This window comes from Schistosoma haematobium, chromosome 1 (assembly GCF_000699445.3).
Source record: "Schistosoma haematobium chromosome 1, whole genome shotgun sequence".
Classification (NCBI taxonomy): Eukaryota; Metazoa; Platyhelminthes; class Trematoda; order Strigeidida; family Schistosomatidae; genus Schistosoma; species Schistosoma haematobium.
Genome location: NC_067196.1, coordinates 30,099,110 through 30,117,667, shown reverse-complemented (window position 1 = coordinate 30,117,667; position 18,558 = coordinate 30,099,110). Strand labels below are relative to the sequence as shown.

Sequence of the window (18,558 nt, the reverse complement as noted above, 5' to 3'; positions counted from 1 at the left end):
TGCTTTTTTATTGATGTGTTAACTTGATTAGTAACATTTTTAATCTTTTCAGATTCTTGTTTCAATGTACTAATTACATGCAAATATCAATATAAATAAGAAAAATAGTTTAGTTTAACTAACCAATTTTATACAATCCATAAGTCAAATATAAGAAGCATTAAGATCAACAGGGTACAGATCAACTTTGTCACATAGATGTGATTATATGTAAGGATTAGATTACTATATATTTTAAAATGGATATAATAATCTTTTTACTGGTAGTCAGTTTCAAGATAAACTTTTCGAATTCAAAGTAGGATAATGTGAAATCTAAAGATCAATCATAACACGAATACAGTAGTAAAACATCAACAATACACTGATTGTTTGCAAAATGTTCTTATACATTCATCGTTATCTTAACTTCTACATTCATAAGCGCTACAGTGATAAGAAATGGATAACAAGTAGTTTGTTTAAAATGTTCGCTTACATTCTTAATGGTTAATTGCCTAGAAAACAAAAAGAAATTTATATGGTTTTAACTTAATATTTTGTATAAAACCATTTTTTTTCTGAATAGCATTCATTCTTTTAATAACTTAACCAATATTTCCACTATCGTAAGCATATTCATTTGAGAATTGAGAATACATTAAGTAGAGAAAATGGTCAATTGATTCATATCAATCAATTTATTACTTTATAAAGTAGATTGAGTTGTCATAATCACGGATATTCATCAATCAAAAACTTTCAGACGTCAAATCGATATTCACTTCTTGGATGTAATGATGTCAAGAAGTACAATTTAGAATAAATAAAATGTTTACAAAATAAAGATAATCTTCTTAGTTGATAAATGTATGAATATTTCTTTAATAAAATGATTAAAAATAATTATAACTTCTGGTAATTATTAACAGATTTTACAAAAGAGAAGTTTATTTCAATTAATCATTCATTTCATGAATAAATATTCAAGTTATTTTTCTGAGATATACAAGATTGATGGTTGATTTATTTTTAGTCCATTGCTTTGAAAAAACTTTTTCCGTACAAAGGATTTTTCAGATTAAAATAAGCATACTCCATTAAACTATATCACTTTTTCATTGATTATTTAAGAGTTGAATTCATAAGTCAATCAGAATCTAGATCATCATGGAAAACCTGAAATAGCAACTCACTGGACGGTGGCCCGATTTCGTGGATTGGTTGAAGTTAGACATTAACACCGTTGAATGCCGGCCGGTTCAGTGGTCCAAATGTTAATCGTTCGCTTTCAAGACCTATAGGTCACAGGTTCGAATCGGGATGTGCAATGCTGAGGAGTCCCATCCTGGGACGAAACGGCCATCCAGTGCTTCCAGGTTTTCTATGGTGGCCTAACTTCAATTGACTCATGAATTCAACTATTAAATTACTATAATATCCACCAAACCCCTTTCTGATTATTTAAGAATTAGATAGACATTTACAACTCAAACCAAATCATTATAAATGGAGTTGAAACAACTATTCTTGATTTCTGTAAGTAATTAAAACATTTGCAATACATTTTTACGTGATGTATTAAGAACTGCAATGTAAAAAGGTTGATTCTTAATTACTTTAGTTACTAAAGCAATAAATATTACTTGTAAGTTGAATTGCATCTAATTCTTTATATGATATTAATAAGGAAGTTAATAAATCCTTAATTTTTATGTACAATAGAGTGATTGTGTATGAAGAACTTTTCTTTTTCATTACAATATTTTTTAGGTGCATTAACATTTTATATAGTATGGCTTATTATCCTATTTTTATGGTCCATACCAATTATAATAGTCGAATATTCAATTGGTAGATTTACTAGAAACTCTGTTACTTTAGCATTCTGCAAATTTTTTGGGCAAAAATTTTTCTGGTTAGGAGGATGGATGGTTGCAGTAGTTTTCTTTGTAAGGTTAGATTATTGTTTTTAACAAAGTTTTTTTCTATCATGAACGTTTTGAAAGATTTATGGTTATTCATTATGATAATTATTTTGATTTTCTGTTCATTATCAAGGAAATAGAAATTGTTTATGGTTACTCTAATTATTTGCATAGAGACTGTTACGAAAGTTTTAGTAGAATTTAGTTTATAACTATGTACATTTGTGATGTTGGAGAGTTGATTATCATTAATAAGATGTCTGGCCTCAACTAGAGCTTCTAATGTATTGGGACGCGGTAATGAAGTTTATCAATGACGTCATATAAACTAAGTGGTTATCGTAATTTTAAAAGGTTAAGTGATAGTCCATCATTGGGAGGCTGAATCATATTGACTCACATCTTTAAAACTCATTTGTTTCTTTCAAATGAAAATCAGAATTTGCAGGCAAATATCAACAAGCAGCCGATTTAAATGATGTTAGACATCTTGCGATTTAAAGGTCGTAAACAACAACCCTACACGAGAAAACAGTGAGTAGAACTTTCCTGGTAGAGTCTATATACGCATGGCTATGTGAGAGCATTTCGAGAGGGAGAGCGGACTCCCCCCCAATCTCGGCTGTACCAGGGAATTTGGGGGCTTTATTTAGACTATGTGATGAGTCAAGGTTACTAACTATTGAGAACTCTTAGTATGAAACATGACAACTGTCTTAAGATCATTTGTTGTCATTATTTTTTTAAAAACCGAAATATTAACAGTTAATTTGTTTGCCTGTCCGAATGAACATTATCATAGTGTAGTTCCATGTTATGTGTGGGAAAACCTTGAGATTACAGCTGTTATGATTCCTTACAATCCATAAATCAAATATCATGAGGAATCATTTTACTCTTTGAAATACTGACTTCAACATCTTTACATATATGCGATATATGATTTGACACATTATTACTTATAATATTTCAATATATACTGTTCTCATTGTTTACAGTTCAGTTGAATTCGAATTAACTGAACACTACTGAGCCATATCTCATTCATCAATATGATGACATTTTATTATATATTTTTTTCCTACTTAGTGGTTATTATCCAGTTATACTTGGATGGTGTTTATACTACCTTTACTTATCGTGTACTCTTCCGTCACTACCAACTACTGAACAGGCTGGTTTAGAAATTTTCACCAACTACACACAAGTACGTATTTTAATAACATTAATAACACAATCATGTAACTACTTAACAGACAAGAAAACATGAATGAAACTTTGACGATTTTAATGAATTATAAATTACACTTTATATGGAATAAAAAACTCACAATGAATCAGTTTAATTCATTTACCAAGTACAATTTTTTGTAGTCGGATTGATATAACACTAATATATGTAGACAGGTTAGACCACATGGCTATCCTAGATGAGATAGTAATATGAAGTTTTGAAGTTATTACCAAATAGATGAAAATTAAATTTTCTAACTGCTAAAATACCACTACAATGTACCATGAAATCTAGTCAATAAAATACCATCCTAATCATTGGACGTATACCTAATGTAAATCTATTCAACAAGAATGTAAAAGTTTAAAATCGTTTAAAGATGTTCATTTTACAGATACATTACACCTTGAAAATATCTGATAAACTTACTTTCCAAATAGATTTGATAAATTATATTACATCATTCATAGAAGCATTTGGTCTGATCATACACAGATGTCAAGGATTTTATTTCCTTTATATACCAATCACAAAAGCAATATATTCTATAGAACAAACGTGTACAGTGTTTAAAAATGGGAAGCAAAGAAGAGGAATATATACCCCACTATTGCTATGAAATCAAATTTTGAAATAAACGTTTACAGTTGATTATATTCAAGTTTTAAAAGTTAACTCTTACGAACTGTGTCAACATTATGATTACTAAATATTAAATATGTTATTAACTACTAAATTAAAGAGAACTCATTGAATTACTAATGTTTACTTACAAAGTCTACAATAGTTTTACAGATATTTCTTATGCCATTCATTAATCTTTACAAAAAGCAGAAAACTAGATTGATCTTGTTGTCTAGAAAACCTCAACTATCTAGCTAGCTAAAAGACTTAAACATTATCAAAACTAACCACTCTAATTACATATGTCTAGTAATATTTCAATTTGTTCAAATAAATATTTATTTGTTTAATATGAATTGTATTATTTCGTACGATTTAGCATTCATACTGGCCAGTATTCACTCAAATTCTAGCGGTTACACTCAGTGGTATTTGTTTATTAGGTGGAATCAAATGGATTGAAAGAGTCAATATGGTTCTAGTTCCATTGCTTTTGTCAATTGTGATTTTTACATTTGGTTGGTCATTAACAAGACAATATGCCGAAGTTGGCATTGTATTTCTTTTCACACCATCATGGGGTGAGTAATTTTACTCGATATGGGATTTAAACTTTCTTTTACAATATCCTAAAATGTAAGAAAATAACGATAAGGTTTAGGAATATTATCTGTTTAAGTCAGTAATTCATCCAAACTATTGTAATAAGCATTATTTTTATAACTACTATCAATCACACTTATTATATTTTTGGTGGTCTTGAAGTTTAAGAGTGAATCAGTAAAACTCCTATGTGTGTTAATCTCATCACACAGTCGAATAATTATGAACATATGTTATCAGAAAGGGGTTTTGTGGAGATTAGAAGTCGAATTCATGAGTCAATTAAAGCTAGACCACAATGAAAAATCCGGAAGCACTGATTGGTCGTTTCGTCTTAGTATATGACTTCTCAGCAGTGCGTATCCACGATCCCGCTCGCGAGATTCAAACCCTGGACCTTCGGTTACTCGCGCGAACGCTTAAACTGTGGACCACTGAGCCGGCCGGCAACCAACGATGCTAATGTCTAACTTCAACCAATCCAGCACCGTCCGATAGAACTGCTAGGTCTTGAGTTCGAATCCCGCGAGCAGGATCATGGTTCCCACTCCTGAAGAGTCCCATACTAGGACGAAACGGCAGCCCAGTGCTTCCAAGTCTTCCATATTGGTCTGGCTTCAACTGACTCATGAATCCAACTATTATATAAACATATATCTTAATTATAGGCTTAGTTTCAGACTAAAAAATCCAATGACATCTAGCCAATATTTTTAGTCGCATAATGCAACAGATGTTAATAATATTTCGAAGTGTACACACTGATAAAATATTACGTACTTTTAGCTGCTCGTTACTAGCATTCACTTTGAAACATATTTCGAACACCAACTTCATTTATTCAATGACTGAAAATGAAATGCACATGTGCATGAACAAACAAATCTTTATTCTATTCATTGACCAGGTGAAATCAAGTAGAAAATAATCTTTTAGTAGAATACAAATAAATAACTTTTACTTTGCAAGTGATTTGTTAAGGTTTTGGGGTGAACCAGGTGACTTACATCATTTACCCTGATCCACATTGTTCACTGATAACACTAGGGACGAGAATGGTATGTTTCACTAAAATGCCGAGAACACATATAACTGTCAGACGTACGATGGTAATATCATATTATAAAACTAAGTATGATATATTTTTCTCATTTCAGAAAGCTTTTTAGACCCCAGTATGTGGATCGCAGCGGCCGGTCAAAATGCATTCGATACCAACGCTGGTATGGCTGTTCTGGCAACTTACTCTACTTTTATGTCACGGGACTCAAGGATAGTTTCGTATAGCTTCCTTATTCCTATTGTCAACAATGTCGTTAGGTAAACGGATTACTAAAAGTTGGTTTGTTTGAATTTGTTATTTGTCAAGATTTGTAATGATGGAATATTTAGTAAGAAACGAAATAAATAATGACTGATGTATTATAGTAGTAATTATCAAAAACTGTTTATAATTTGCTAGTCCTGAAAGTAATCAAAGTGTAGCTTCTTTTTATTATAATACTACTTACTCTGAGATAATTAAATAATATAAACTCTATTTTGATGTGTGTCATTGAAAGGTAGTTTCTAAGCTAAATCTTATGTAACCCCAGATGTTTACGACATTTTTTCATTATATCCACAGACCCCAATTCATCAAAATAGATTTTTTTAAAATTTACTTTTTCCTACTATTAGCTTCTTCGCATCAATTACAATCTTTTCGACTGTATTTTCAACAATCATACAAACAAATCCGACAGCTACCCGTTCAGCTATTGTAAGGATTATAAAGACTGCTGGGCCTGGTAGCACAGGACTTACTTTCACCTGGTGAGATTTATTTATTTATATTATTTAGTGTGTTAAACTAGATTAAGATATCATTTAAAATATGTTTAAGACAACTGCAGTTTGCATGTTAATAAGTTTAAAATTATATACGTTTTCATAACATATAAAAGTGTCAGTACATCAAGGTACCAGAAAAATATAAATCACAAGTTGAAATGACAGTATTGTAAAAAGAGAGAAGTGAAAATGAGTATATAAACAATACGTAAAACAATTGGTAAGAAATACAGATTTTATAGTTGAATTCGTGAGTCAATTGAGGTTAGATCACCATTGAAAACCTGGAAACACTGGACAGCCGTTTTATCTTAGTATAAGACTCCTCAGTAGTGTTCAGGTTTGCTAAAAAAATCCACTTTTTACTTACTGACTAATTCTGACGTGTTCTAAATCTCAACAGTTAGCCGAAGTAAATTATTTATACATGGTGCTTAAAATTTCGAACTCAAATTATATACAAGTTCTCTAGTTACAAAATAATACATGAAATAAAGATGGATAGTGGCTAGCAGTGAAATCCAGGACTCGCGTTTCGTCCTGTTTAGGACTCGTCAGCTGGATGTACCTGCATCCCAGAGTTGATGTACACTCCGGGACTCGAACCCAATACCGTTCGCTTCAAACATCATCACGTTATCCACCCAACTACTGAGTCCTAATAGTCATCTGCTGATCAATTGCAGTCCTCAATAACAATAGGAAGATACAGGTAAAACGACACAATGTGAATTTAATGCGTGAAATACTTTTATAAAGATATACTTATATTAGATTTTCTTTACATTTATGACTTACATTATCTCTTAATTATCATTTTGATGTAAGTGAAAAATGTAACTCCCACATCGTGTTTAAGTATAGAAAATATGAAATAACTGAAATGAAATGAACCAAATGGTAATGAATTACATAAAGTGACATTATTTTCTAACTAAATAAACTTTCGAGTAATTTACTTTTTCATTACATTAGTGATAAAGAATGCTTCAGTACTTAGAAGAGAAAATATAAAACAACTTAGATCAATTTATTGAAAATGAATAACACTGACATTATCATATATATATATATATATATATATTAACCTTAGACCATCATTCTTTAAATCAATATCATAGCACATATCCTTATTAAATGTAAACAATTAAATGAATCTCTAATATATTTTTTTCTCATTTCAGGATACCTGTACTATTTTCAAAAGTTGGTATATTTGGTCGAGTTTTATGTGCCTTATTCTTTTTATGTCTTGTATTTGCTGGAATTAGTTCATTATTATCATTAACTCAAGTACATGTTCTTGCTATGAAAGATTTTAATGGTAAGTTATTCATATTAGACAAAATATGAATTAATTTTTAAAACAGAATAAATAAATAAGAACATACTAAATGTAATAACTTTATTATTAGCTTTGATCTTATTGTATAACATATTGGTTTAAATCAATTAGTTAAATGATAACATTTCTATAATAAAACAACATTGAATGTTTTATGTTTACATAAGAATTTCAACAAAACATTATAAATATTTAAGTATATAACTATTTTTATATAAAAGAATGTTTCTATAAAATCACCTGACAAACTGACATTTCTTCTGGTTATAATATATTTTTTTAAGAATATGTAGTGTTAATAGAGTGTTGGTGAGTGACCGATGCTCCTTCACAAAGGGTAATAGGTGTAAGTAAGTAATTAAGTAGTGTTAATAGGAAAATAAATAAATAACTTATGCAACATCTAAGTTAAAGATATTCTCTGTAATTTAAAATGATCTTCAAACCTTCTTGTTTTTATCTATTTTAAATATATTCTCATAATTGTCACGAACTACCTTCTTTTTTTAAATTGAAATGAATATTTTGACAAAATTATTTAAACTTGCATTCATGAAGCAATTGGAGCTAGACCGCTATACAAAACCAGGAAGCGCTGGACAGCCTTTTCGGCCTAGTATGAGACTCCTCAACAGTGCGTATCTACGATCCTGCTCGTCAGATTTGAACCCAGCACCTCCGTCTCGCGAGCGAACGATCAGCCCCTTAGACCACTGAAGACAATGGTGGACGGTGACTCAATTTCGTGGACTGGTTGAAATTAAATATTAACATCGTTGGATGAAGACTCAGTGGTTTAGATGTTAAGTGTTCAGGCGCGAGGCCGATAGGTTCTGGGTTCGGATCTCGCAGGGCAGGATCGTGATGCGCACTGATGAGGAGTTCCATCCGGGGACGAAACGGCCATCCAGTGCTTCCAGGTTTTCTAAAGTGGTCTAGCTTCAATTGACTCATGAATTCAACTATTAAATTACTATAATATCCACTAAACCCCCTGTGATAAAACTATTTAAGTCCATTTATAGCGTTTCTTTATCTATATACAATATACATAGAGTTTTAATTTGATTTACTGAACTATTAAAAAACTCATGTGTTTTAATCAACAAATTCACAATAATTTAACTAATCATAAAGAAAGCCTAGTCTAAAATTAATCAAATTTCTATATTACTTACAACTGATATATATTAGAAATATGAATTGGTCATTTTAGTTAATAACACACATTTATGGTAAATTTCATTCAAATTTTGACAATTACTATGAAGCTTCTATATGTTGAATAACAAACATGTATTTGCGTGTAGAATCAAACTATGTAAATGAGTGATTTTGAGATGAATTGTTTTCAAACGATTTCTTCAATGACAATATGACTATAATCTCCATCATTAAATACTATTTATCGCTAAGCCGATATCTTACTTAAATTCCATTCATAAAAAGTATAATGAACTCTCAAGTTTAGATTTTAAGCCAATACAATCAAATGGTCGGGTAGAAAAGACGTTTTTGTTCAAAAATATTTGAATAAAAAATCCAACATTTTAATGCACCCGTAAGCTTCGAATAAACCTTAAATGTTGTCTTCTGAGTTATAAATTCTAGGTAATTTCCCATTGAATTCTAGACTATAGTTCTTCAACTATATTTTGTATATTCATAATTTATCTTAAATGACGTAATTATGTTAACTAGTACACTCATGAGGTAATTGGAGTGGCTATAATCAGTTCACAAACCATTCCCAACAAAAAAAAAGCAGTTAATGATTGTTAATACATATTACATTACTTATACATAATCCTACTCCAGAAAATTTTAATGATTAGACGGCAGTCAGCAAAGATTTCATTTATTTAGAAAACTTTCAATATCTTGATGATGTGACGTTTCGAAGTTTAATTAGTAAACCTGAAATGTATAGATTGGATTGGATAGTTGTTATCATGACTAAATTAATTTAATAACTAATTAATACTAAACTATCAGATTATCCAAAGGTTTAGTAATCTTCATATACACAAATTATACATTTAGTTAAATTTTAAATTTCATGTTTGATAATATTACTTTTATTAACAGTACCACATCGACTAGCAGTTGGAATTGCTTTATTAGCTTCAATGATTATTGGTCTTCCATCTGCAATTAAACTGGAGTTTCTTACAAATCAAGTAAGTGAGTTTATTGATTCAAGTTTTAAAAAAAACATTTCAGCATAATTATGATAGACGATCGTTTATTTCATTATTTTGTTAATTGTTTTTAGGATAATACATGGGGCTATGGTCTTATAGTATCTGGATTTTTATTCTGTCTAGTTGTTATTGTTTACAGACCGAATCGATACAGACGTGTCCTAATAAATGACTATGGAATAAATGATTGTAACTTGAGTGTTATTTGGATTCCAGTAATTGCGTGAGTTCTATCCTAATTTGTTTAATCAACCTAAGCATTCTAATTGATTAGTGCTAAAAGAAATACCAGTCTGAAAATACAGTCACTTCATGTTGAAATTATAAAAAAATATTTAGTTATATGACAAGTAGGTTTAATTCAATTGCACAAAAATCTATATTTCAAATGACATTAAGAAATTAAAACATATGGGATGATAAAAGGATATGACAATAAATATAGGTCCCTTAGTGAAAACGAAATGATATAAATTGTTTATTTCATACACAAAGTTCCCTTTATTATTTTGAAAAGAACAAGAACAATGATTCTAGCAGAATAGCAGGAATTCATTTTATTTCGTTTGGTTCTCATCAGCTGCTTACAACCTATGATATTTAAAATATATACCATATGTGAAAGGACATTCTACAAGTTTTTTAGAGGTATCTTTCAACAAGACCTTACAAGGTAATCACAATGTCGTTGAAAATTATTCTTTCGGTAATAAAAACTATGACTTCTACATAGGTTCTAAGGAAACGGTGATAATTCCTCAACTTACATTAAATATTGTATTCAATAACAACAAATATTTTTACTCATATGGATATTATCAAATTGAAGTGTATTGATAAAAAGCAAGGGGACGATGAAATAGTACTTATTAAAGAATATAAATATTTTATTTTGTTAATCAAATCGAAATTCATCATTGTTTAGTAAATTGTGAAAATCATACATCAAATATATCCTTTGTATATCTTATTTGAAGTGTTTTTTATAAGTTTCATTCATTCTTCATTCCTGTTGTTGTCTTGATTGCTTTCAGTTTCCTTCTCTTTTCTTTTGATTTCAATCTTTTTAGCCTTCTGGTCTCAGACATTCCACTTGATATTACGTACTACTTATATATGCAGACATGAGTAGCATATACCATACTTGAATGTTCTTTCACATTATTTACGAAATCATTGTCTTTATAGCAATTTATAATCATATCATTATCCGATTTTAAGAAAATAGTTTCACATTATTCTGTTTTTATTGTTACATTTTTTAAAAAAATTTAGTTTAAATTTGTTTCCCAAACTGATCATTTTTCAGTGTTTTGGTGCCTTTACAATCAATCATATTAATTATATGGTGGATATATGAATCTGTCACAACAGATCCAACTTGGTATATTTTAACTTGGGATACTTTATCGACAACGTTATTAGAAGTAGGCTACAATTTCTTTCTCATAATCATTTTATAATGGATTTGAATAATATAACTGTATGAAAAATATATGTTAAAGAAGTAATCAGTAAAGAATTTACAACAAAATAAACCATTCCAGACAAATTAAACTCTCTAAAATAAATGGCCTACTGTTTGTATCCGATAAAACTGTGCGCTAATCAAAAACTCAATTAAAATAATTGATTTATTAATAGTAGTATCGTGAAGAATGCCAACCCAATCACGCTTGATAGAAAAGCTCTGCAAAACCTGGAATCCTTCGCGTACTTGGACAGCATCAACGATGAACAAGAAGGATAGGATGCAGACGTAAAGGCGAGAATTGGCAAAACAAAGACAGCATTCCTATATTCGAAAAACATATGGAACTCAGAACAACCATCAACCAATATCAAAGTCACAATCTTCAATACGAACGTCAACACAGTCAGTTCCACTGTACGGAGCTGAAACTTGGAGAACCACTACAACCATCATCATGGAGTTACAAGTATCTATAAACAGTTGTCTACGCAACATCCATTGGCCGGATGCCATCAGCAACAGCATTCTGTTAGAGAGGACAAACCAGCTTCCAGCTGAAGATGAAATTAGGAAAAAACGTTGGAAGTGGATAGGACATACATTACGGAAATCACCAAACTGCATCACGAGGCAAGCCCCAACTAGGAATTCTGAAGGGAAGTGGGAAAGAAGAAGAAGAAGACGAAAGAACACATTACGTCGAGAAATAGAAGCGGATATGAATAGGATGAATGACAACTGGAAAGAGCTGTAAAGAACTGGTTAGGACAGGGTTGGATAGTGAGTGCTGGTGGGCGGCCTATGTTCCTCTACTAGGAGTAACAGGAGTAAGTAAGTATGATGGATTTATTAATACTTGATTAAGTAATACTTTATAGTGAACGTTCATATATTACCACATTTTGTGTTGAATTGTGTAAGGTTTACATTATCGGCGAGACTATAACTTATGAACGAACCAATCAGATATAAAATAACAGGTCTCGGATTTTGGCGCGAAATTAATTCATCCATATGGCTAAATAGAGGTTTGGCATTATAGCCGATATCAGTTCGTGATGAAAACCCTATATCTAATTCCTAACTCTTACCATCAGCTGTAAATCATAATTCTAATTTCTCACACTTATTTATAACCCTCATTTGATCCTAGTTATTAATTGAACACTCTCAAGGTCACTTTAGAGTCGCTCAAATGTCGTCCATAAATTATAGTCTCACGACATGATCTTGGTAGACAATGTACATCAGTTGTTCGGTTTTAGTTTCATATTACTAAATTATTTCTATTGGGTGGTTAAACTGACGAAAATATTTTATGAGTGATTTCAATTCTTGTATACTGTTACAAATTCAACCACGTTTAGCTCATTCAAAAGTCAGCTAACATATATTTTCAGCTTTTTATGAAGTAAATAATTCTAAATAATACAACTTAAGAACGTTTATGGTTATGTTATTTCATTCTTTATGATAGCAAATCATCTTTTCACATCATATTTTAAATCCCTCAAATCTACGGCAGTTTTAGTGTATTTAATAACTACCTATTGGTTATTCAGTGCTTTCTACTTTTAACTCGAAATATATTTACAAATAACATAAAATCTCTATAAAACATGCTTTCCTTCAAAATGAAAGAAAAACAAATTATCAATAAATTTTTCAGAAGGGATTTTTTATGGATATTTTAATAATTTCGATAGTTGAAATCATAAATCAATTGAAGCTAGACCATCATGAAAAACCTGGAAGCACTGGTCGGTCATTTCGTCCTATTATGGATGTATCACTCAATTTCGTGGATTAGTTGAAGTTAGAAATCAACACCATTGGATGCCAGCTCAGTGGTTTAGTGGATAAGCGCTCGCTCGCGAGACCAATAGGTCCTAGGTTCGAATCTCGTGAGGCGGGATTGTGGATGCACACTGCTGAGAATCTCCATAATAGGATGAAACGAGCGTCCAGTGCTTCCAGTTTTCTCATGTTGATCTAGCTTCAACTGACTCAAGATCTCAACTATTGAAATAAATTTTTCACTTGTCAAGTACCTTTTTTTTAATTTTACCTTTTCAAGTGGTTAATTTTACTGATTGGTCTATTGATATTAAATTGGATTCTGTATCGAACAAACTTATTGAGTGGAGCTCTAAAAAGATCTCATGGTTGTGATCCATACAATCCATCTACTTATGTTAATAAAGATGATTTTCAAGGTGATGAAATTGATGTAGAAGAAATGAATGTATTTAACTCAAGTAATACTGTGCAAACACGCCTTTAAAAGAAAAATTCCATATAACAATAAATATTTCTTTTACTTTAAACTGTAATTATAAGTATTTCCTGAATTTGTTTTCATTAATAAATAGTTTGAAACTTTATTTTTCCATCATTTGTACCATTTACATTCAGATTTATAAAAAAAAATGATAATACATGAGAAATTTCTTTATGTTTTGATTTCATGGAACAATCAATTACGAAACCTAGTATCAATTGTTTTTTTATTGGAAAACAGATAGATTTTGTTTATGAATCCATAAAAGTTTGTACACATTTCTATACTGCGTAGATGTTAAATATCCATCCAAGCCATCTAACTGAATATTGTGATCCTTATTTTTTTATTAGTTAAACTCATTAGTCGATTTAAGCTAGACCACCATTAAAAATCTGAAAGCACTGGATAGCCATTTCGTCCTAGTATGGAACGCCTTAGTAGTGTACATTCACTATCCCTCATGTGGAACCGGAAACCAGAACCTTCGATCTCGCACTCAAGCGCTTAATCCCCAAACCGCTGGATCGGTATCCAACGATGTTAATGTCTAACTTCGATCGATCCATGATCTTGCGTAACACTTCATCCATCATATGAGGTGGATAGCTGTATCCATCCAACATTGACTAGACTCCACTGGTTACGGTTATTTACTAGAACTTAAGAAAATCTATACTGAATCTGGTCACTAGTGAGCACATGATTATTATCAGAATGAGGGTTTGAGGAGGAGTCCAATGCTAGTGCGAAACGACCGTTCAATGCTTTCAGGTTTCCCCTGGTGTTCTAGCTTAATATAGACTCATGAATTCAACTATTAAAATTTCTATAACTCCATAAATCTCCATTTCGATAATTCTCTTTTCGTCTGAACAAAAATGGATCAACAAAATTTATTGAATCAAATGAATTCACACTAAATTATGGATACTTATCAAAATCAATAACATCTTCAATCCGTGACAAGTAATAGTTAGAAAATTTAGCCAATGAAATTAATACTAAATAGTGGACAAAATAGTTAAATTATAACCTACAGTTCGAATTCAGTAATTGTGAACATATGATGCATTTGAAAGGCGATGAAGGATAATAAAATAAAATGTTATCTCAATGGTTGAGATCATAAGTCTGTTGAAGCTAGACTATCATAGGAAACCTGGAAACACTGTACGGCCATTTAGTTCTAGTATGGGACTCCTCAGCAGTGCGCATAACATGAGTGGAGATCAGTCAGTTAAAAAATAAATGACAAGATTATGACTTCGAAATAAGTGATGTAATTAAAATAGGGGAGATAAGAAAAGTACAAAACATGATGTAGTAAAATGACGAAAAAATCACCATGGTAAGGGTGTTCTTTTGAATGCATTAGTCCGGCTTCAGTAATTAAATGGTTATGGCTTTGATAAATTTGAGAAAAGCATTTGACTGTCGATTGGTGATGCTGAAAGACTTTAGTCTATCAACTTGATGTCCTGAGTCATATAGATGTTTTTAATGACAGTGGTAGAAGCCTTGAATCCCGTTAATCTGAGACTTTTTTGGCATATGCCCTTCTTACTGTTCTACAAGTGTGACTCATCTGGCAGGTACACGTTAATTCATATACACAATTGACGGTAACATGTAAGGGGTATCAATACATCTGCGATTGAAGTCAAGAATATATTGTTTTATACAAGACAGTCAGCTTGACTGAGGGATAAGTCCTTATCAGCGTGCTTTTTAATATTCTGTTTATTGTTGCTGCAATATCATCATCTTTAAGTTGAAATAAAACATGTTTCTTGTCTACTATGGCTTCTTAAGGCGTTTTGTCCCTACTTTTCCCATATTTCTCTGTAAATTCCTTTGGACATCTATGATCCTTTGGGCATTCTTTCACATTCTTTAATTCTGCTTCTAGTGTATCAGTAGTACATATCCTTTCCATTCTGTGAAACAGTGTTTTGATCACTGCAGTTTTGTAACTGACCGTACATAAGGTGTTAAAACTCAAATAAACATCATCTTTTCGATAAACTGAACGCTGAACTATACCGTCCTCCCTCCGTTGTATGGCTATATCGAAAAAATGGAACTTGCCATCCTTTTCACGTTCCATGGCAATCGGATGTTATTATGAGCGTAGTTGTAAAGGTTTAGCAGGTATTTTGCTTGTTATTGATCATTAAGTACAATGAAAGTGTTGCAACATTCCTAGCATAATAGGCTATTTCATCAAGCTGAGAAGTGTTAAGTGAAAACCAAATCGTATGAATGAATTAACTAGGGAAATACAATAAAGTATCACACAATTAAAAATACATGAAAGTGCAGTTACTTAGTAACTAAAAATTGTCTGTATTTACCTTTTGAGCACGAAAGTACCACCACTTAGCATCTCAGCATAGTGTTTGCCATATCGAGTTATTTAAACTAGTGAACATTTTGTAATTTGATCAACAGAAATCGGTCGACATTAAAAAAACTAGACAAATACAATTTTAGGTCACTAATCTGTGACTAATGAATTATTTTTTGTGTTGCACAGAACTAATATCTTGTCTATATATTGAGTGGCAACATGTGTTATATAGCTTTAAACCCTCTCTAAAATTGATGTGTTTTTACTTGTTTTCATGTAAAGGTACTCTAACATCATAAGAATTAAGCTCTGGTATATTTCTCTATCTTTGTGTATAATGTTTTATTAAATAGAAGGTAAACATTCATATTTAATAATTGAGCAAGATTTCAACAGAATTTTTACAAGTGACATACTAGTACTAGATTACTGTTTTTCAGTCATAGTATCAATTATAAACCAAGTTTATGCAACATATAATTCAGTCATTTGAAATTAACTAATTGATTTGTTAGGTTCTTTGAGAATTTCTAAGAACGTTTGTCGTGTTTCATCATAAATGTTTTATTATTATTAAAGAAAGTTTTCCGTTTGACATGCTACATAATGAGGCTGTATGCTTTTAGGATTACATGACATTTACTCTTACAATTTGTCAATTCTTGTATACTACCTAATTTTCTTCACTGTTCTCCATTTTACTTTTCTCGGATTTGCAGAAAAGTTTGCCGTATTGCCGGGAGTGCTGAACACCATTATCAGGGTATGTGGTGAATCTTTTGAGGTCATTATTATTATTGTTGTGGATAGACATTTTAAGTTTCGTAAAGTCCTGAGAGGTGTTATCTTATCAGATATAAACCATCCACTTCCCTCATATCTGTCTCCTTGTGAATCGTCTGGTAGAACGAGACGTCAATACATTGGAATACATTCACGCAAGCGAAAATATACAAGCTCTACAATATCATGTCTAGCAAATATATTATGTGACGGACAGGTCGTTAGAGTTGACTTAGTCAATAGCTTGTATTCCTAAACATGTTTCTAATTGAAAATGTTGTACAGGTTCAAATCTTCTTGAAAAACAATTCATTGATTTACAGGTAGTTTATCTACTTAACCTATGTATGTATACAGCTACCGGTTTCTTTCACCTTTTTCGTTCCTTCTCTGTAAAATAACTTATTAAAATACCTTGTGCTGCGAATTCTATATTTTACCAAAAATATACTATTGAATAAAGTCACTAATAATAATAATGGCTATGCTATGAATATGTTTCATTAAAAAAGTTCTTATAACTCAATTTGTGTAAAGGAAGGTGTGGTAAATCACCAATATATTTATTGTGAAGCTAAATGTTTCTTTTGTGTTTGAACCTATCGTAACTACATCGTACAATTTGGTACGCGTACATCAAATTTGACTTCTTGATTGTGTCTTGTTGAAATTCTAGACTTAATGGAATTAGTACTATTTCGTCATATTATTTCAAATAAACAAAATGTATCATTATCATTTTTGTTACCCATTTCATTTATTTAGCAATTGATCAAAAGTATATTCATATGAGGTCAGAAAATAACATAATTATTAAAAATCATTGAACACTTAACCGTAAACTTTTGTAAACGTTTGATTTTTGTGTGTACATTTTTCTACTCACTAACGATTCTTTTACAAGTACCATAAGAGCAAAGTTTATGAACTCTTTATGAGAAGGTAAGAGCAATTTAGTCTTTGTACTGTAACCTAGTAAAAGATTATATTGTTGCTCTTTTTAAAGTATTTAGAAATATTGAATACACTTTATTAATTGACTTCAATGCATAATATGCAGATCGTTGATATTTTCAACAAAATCACTAGCATCCCTTTGAAGACTGAAAATAAATTTCTTGGTTATTTTAGTTCTCTAATTTCAAGAAAAAAAGTCACAAATTTATCCATGATTAAGCTCAGTATGTATAAAAATGAAGTTGAAAAGAACCGAAAATAAAAGAATGATGAAGGAAACATTTATTTTCTACCTTTTTCATATCATGAATTCTTGCAGCTTAAATAGATCAACTTTTATAAATCCTACCTGTTGTTATGTTTCTATAGTTTGATCTTTCGTAATTTTATATGAATGTTGATATATGTGAATGAATTGCATTGATTGTAATTAATTTTGTTCATTGTTATATATTTAATTCTACTTTCAATATAAAATTTATACAAATGAATATGTTGTATAAACTCTGAAAATTACTACTTTACATATTATAGTATATTTTATCAATACTTTAAAACATCTTAATGTGTTAAATATTACTGGTGTTCATATTTTATTATGATTTATTTTAGTTAAAATGGATAAATTCAATCTATCTACTTAAATAGCATTAATTACTACTGATTAAAATGTGCCAATAAATTGTTTAAATAAATAATGTTCTTTTAAATATCATGAAAATTATTGATTCTTGCTTCATTAATGGACTAATTTTATGATACATAGAGTGTGTTCTGTTTTGTTTCCGTGAAGAGCAACTTAATACAAATAAGATATTGAATATTTTGTAAAATACTATGGAATGTCTATATTAAAAATAATGATAATAATAATAAATATGTTTTGTTAATATTAACATTAATATATTTTTAATTAGAATAGAAAGAAAACAAAACAGAAAGAAAAATGTTTTTTTCCTT

At 30.5% G+C, this 18,558-nt stretch overlaps 1 protein-coding gene across 2 annotated transcripts; it reads left to right on the top strand.

Annotated features, from left to right (window-relative positions):
• Positions 1 to 1,662: 1,662 nt before the first annotated feature.
• Positions 1,663 to 13,622, top strand: MS3_00007188 (uncharacterized protein). 2 transcript variants are annotated; one of them, XM_051215442.1, is made up of 11 exons: positions 1,663 to 1,936; positions 2,997 to 3,114; positions 4,145 to 4,346; positions 5,526 to 5,688; positions 6,049 to 6,183; positions 7,386 to 7,525; positions 9,635 to 9,726; positions 9,822 to 9,973; positions 11,060 to 11,177; positions 11,395 to 12,055; positions 13,302 to 13,622. In XM_051215442.1, exons 1-10 carry the CDS (start codon positions 1,716 to 1,718, stop codon positions 11,395 to 11,397), a joined length of 1,344 nt encoding a protein of 447 aa, XP_051073674.1. In that variant the 5' UTR covers positions 1,663 to 1,715; the 3' UTR covers positions 11,398 to 12,055; positions 13,302 to 13,622. The 2 variants fall into 2 exon arrangements, with proteins under 2 accessions (XP_051073674.1, XP_051073673.1); XM_051215441.1 differs by having other exon boundaries at positions 11,060 to 12,055.
• Positions 13,623 to 18,558: the final 4,936 nt, after the last annotated feature.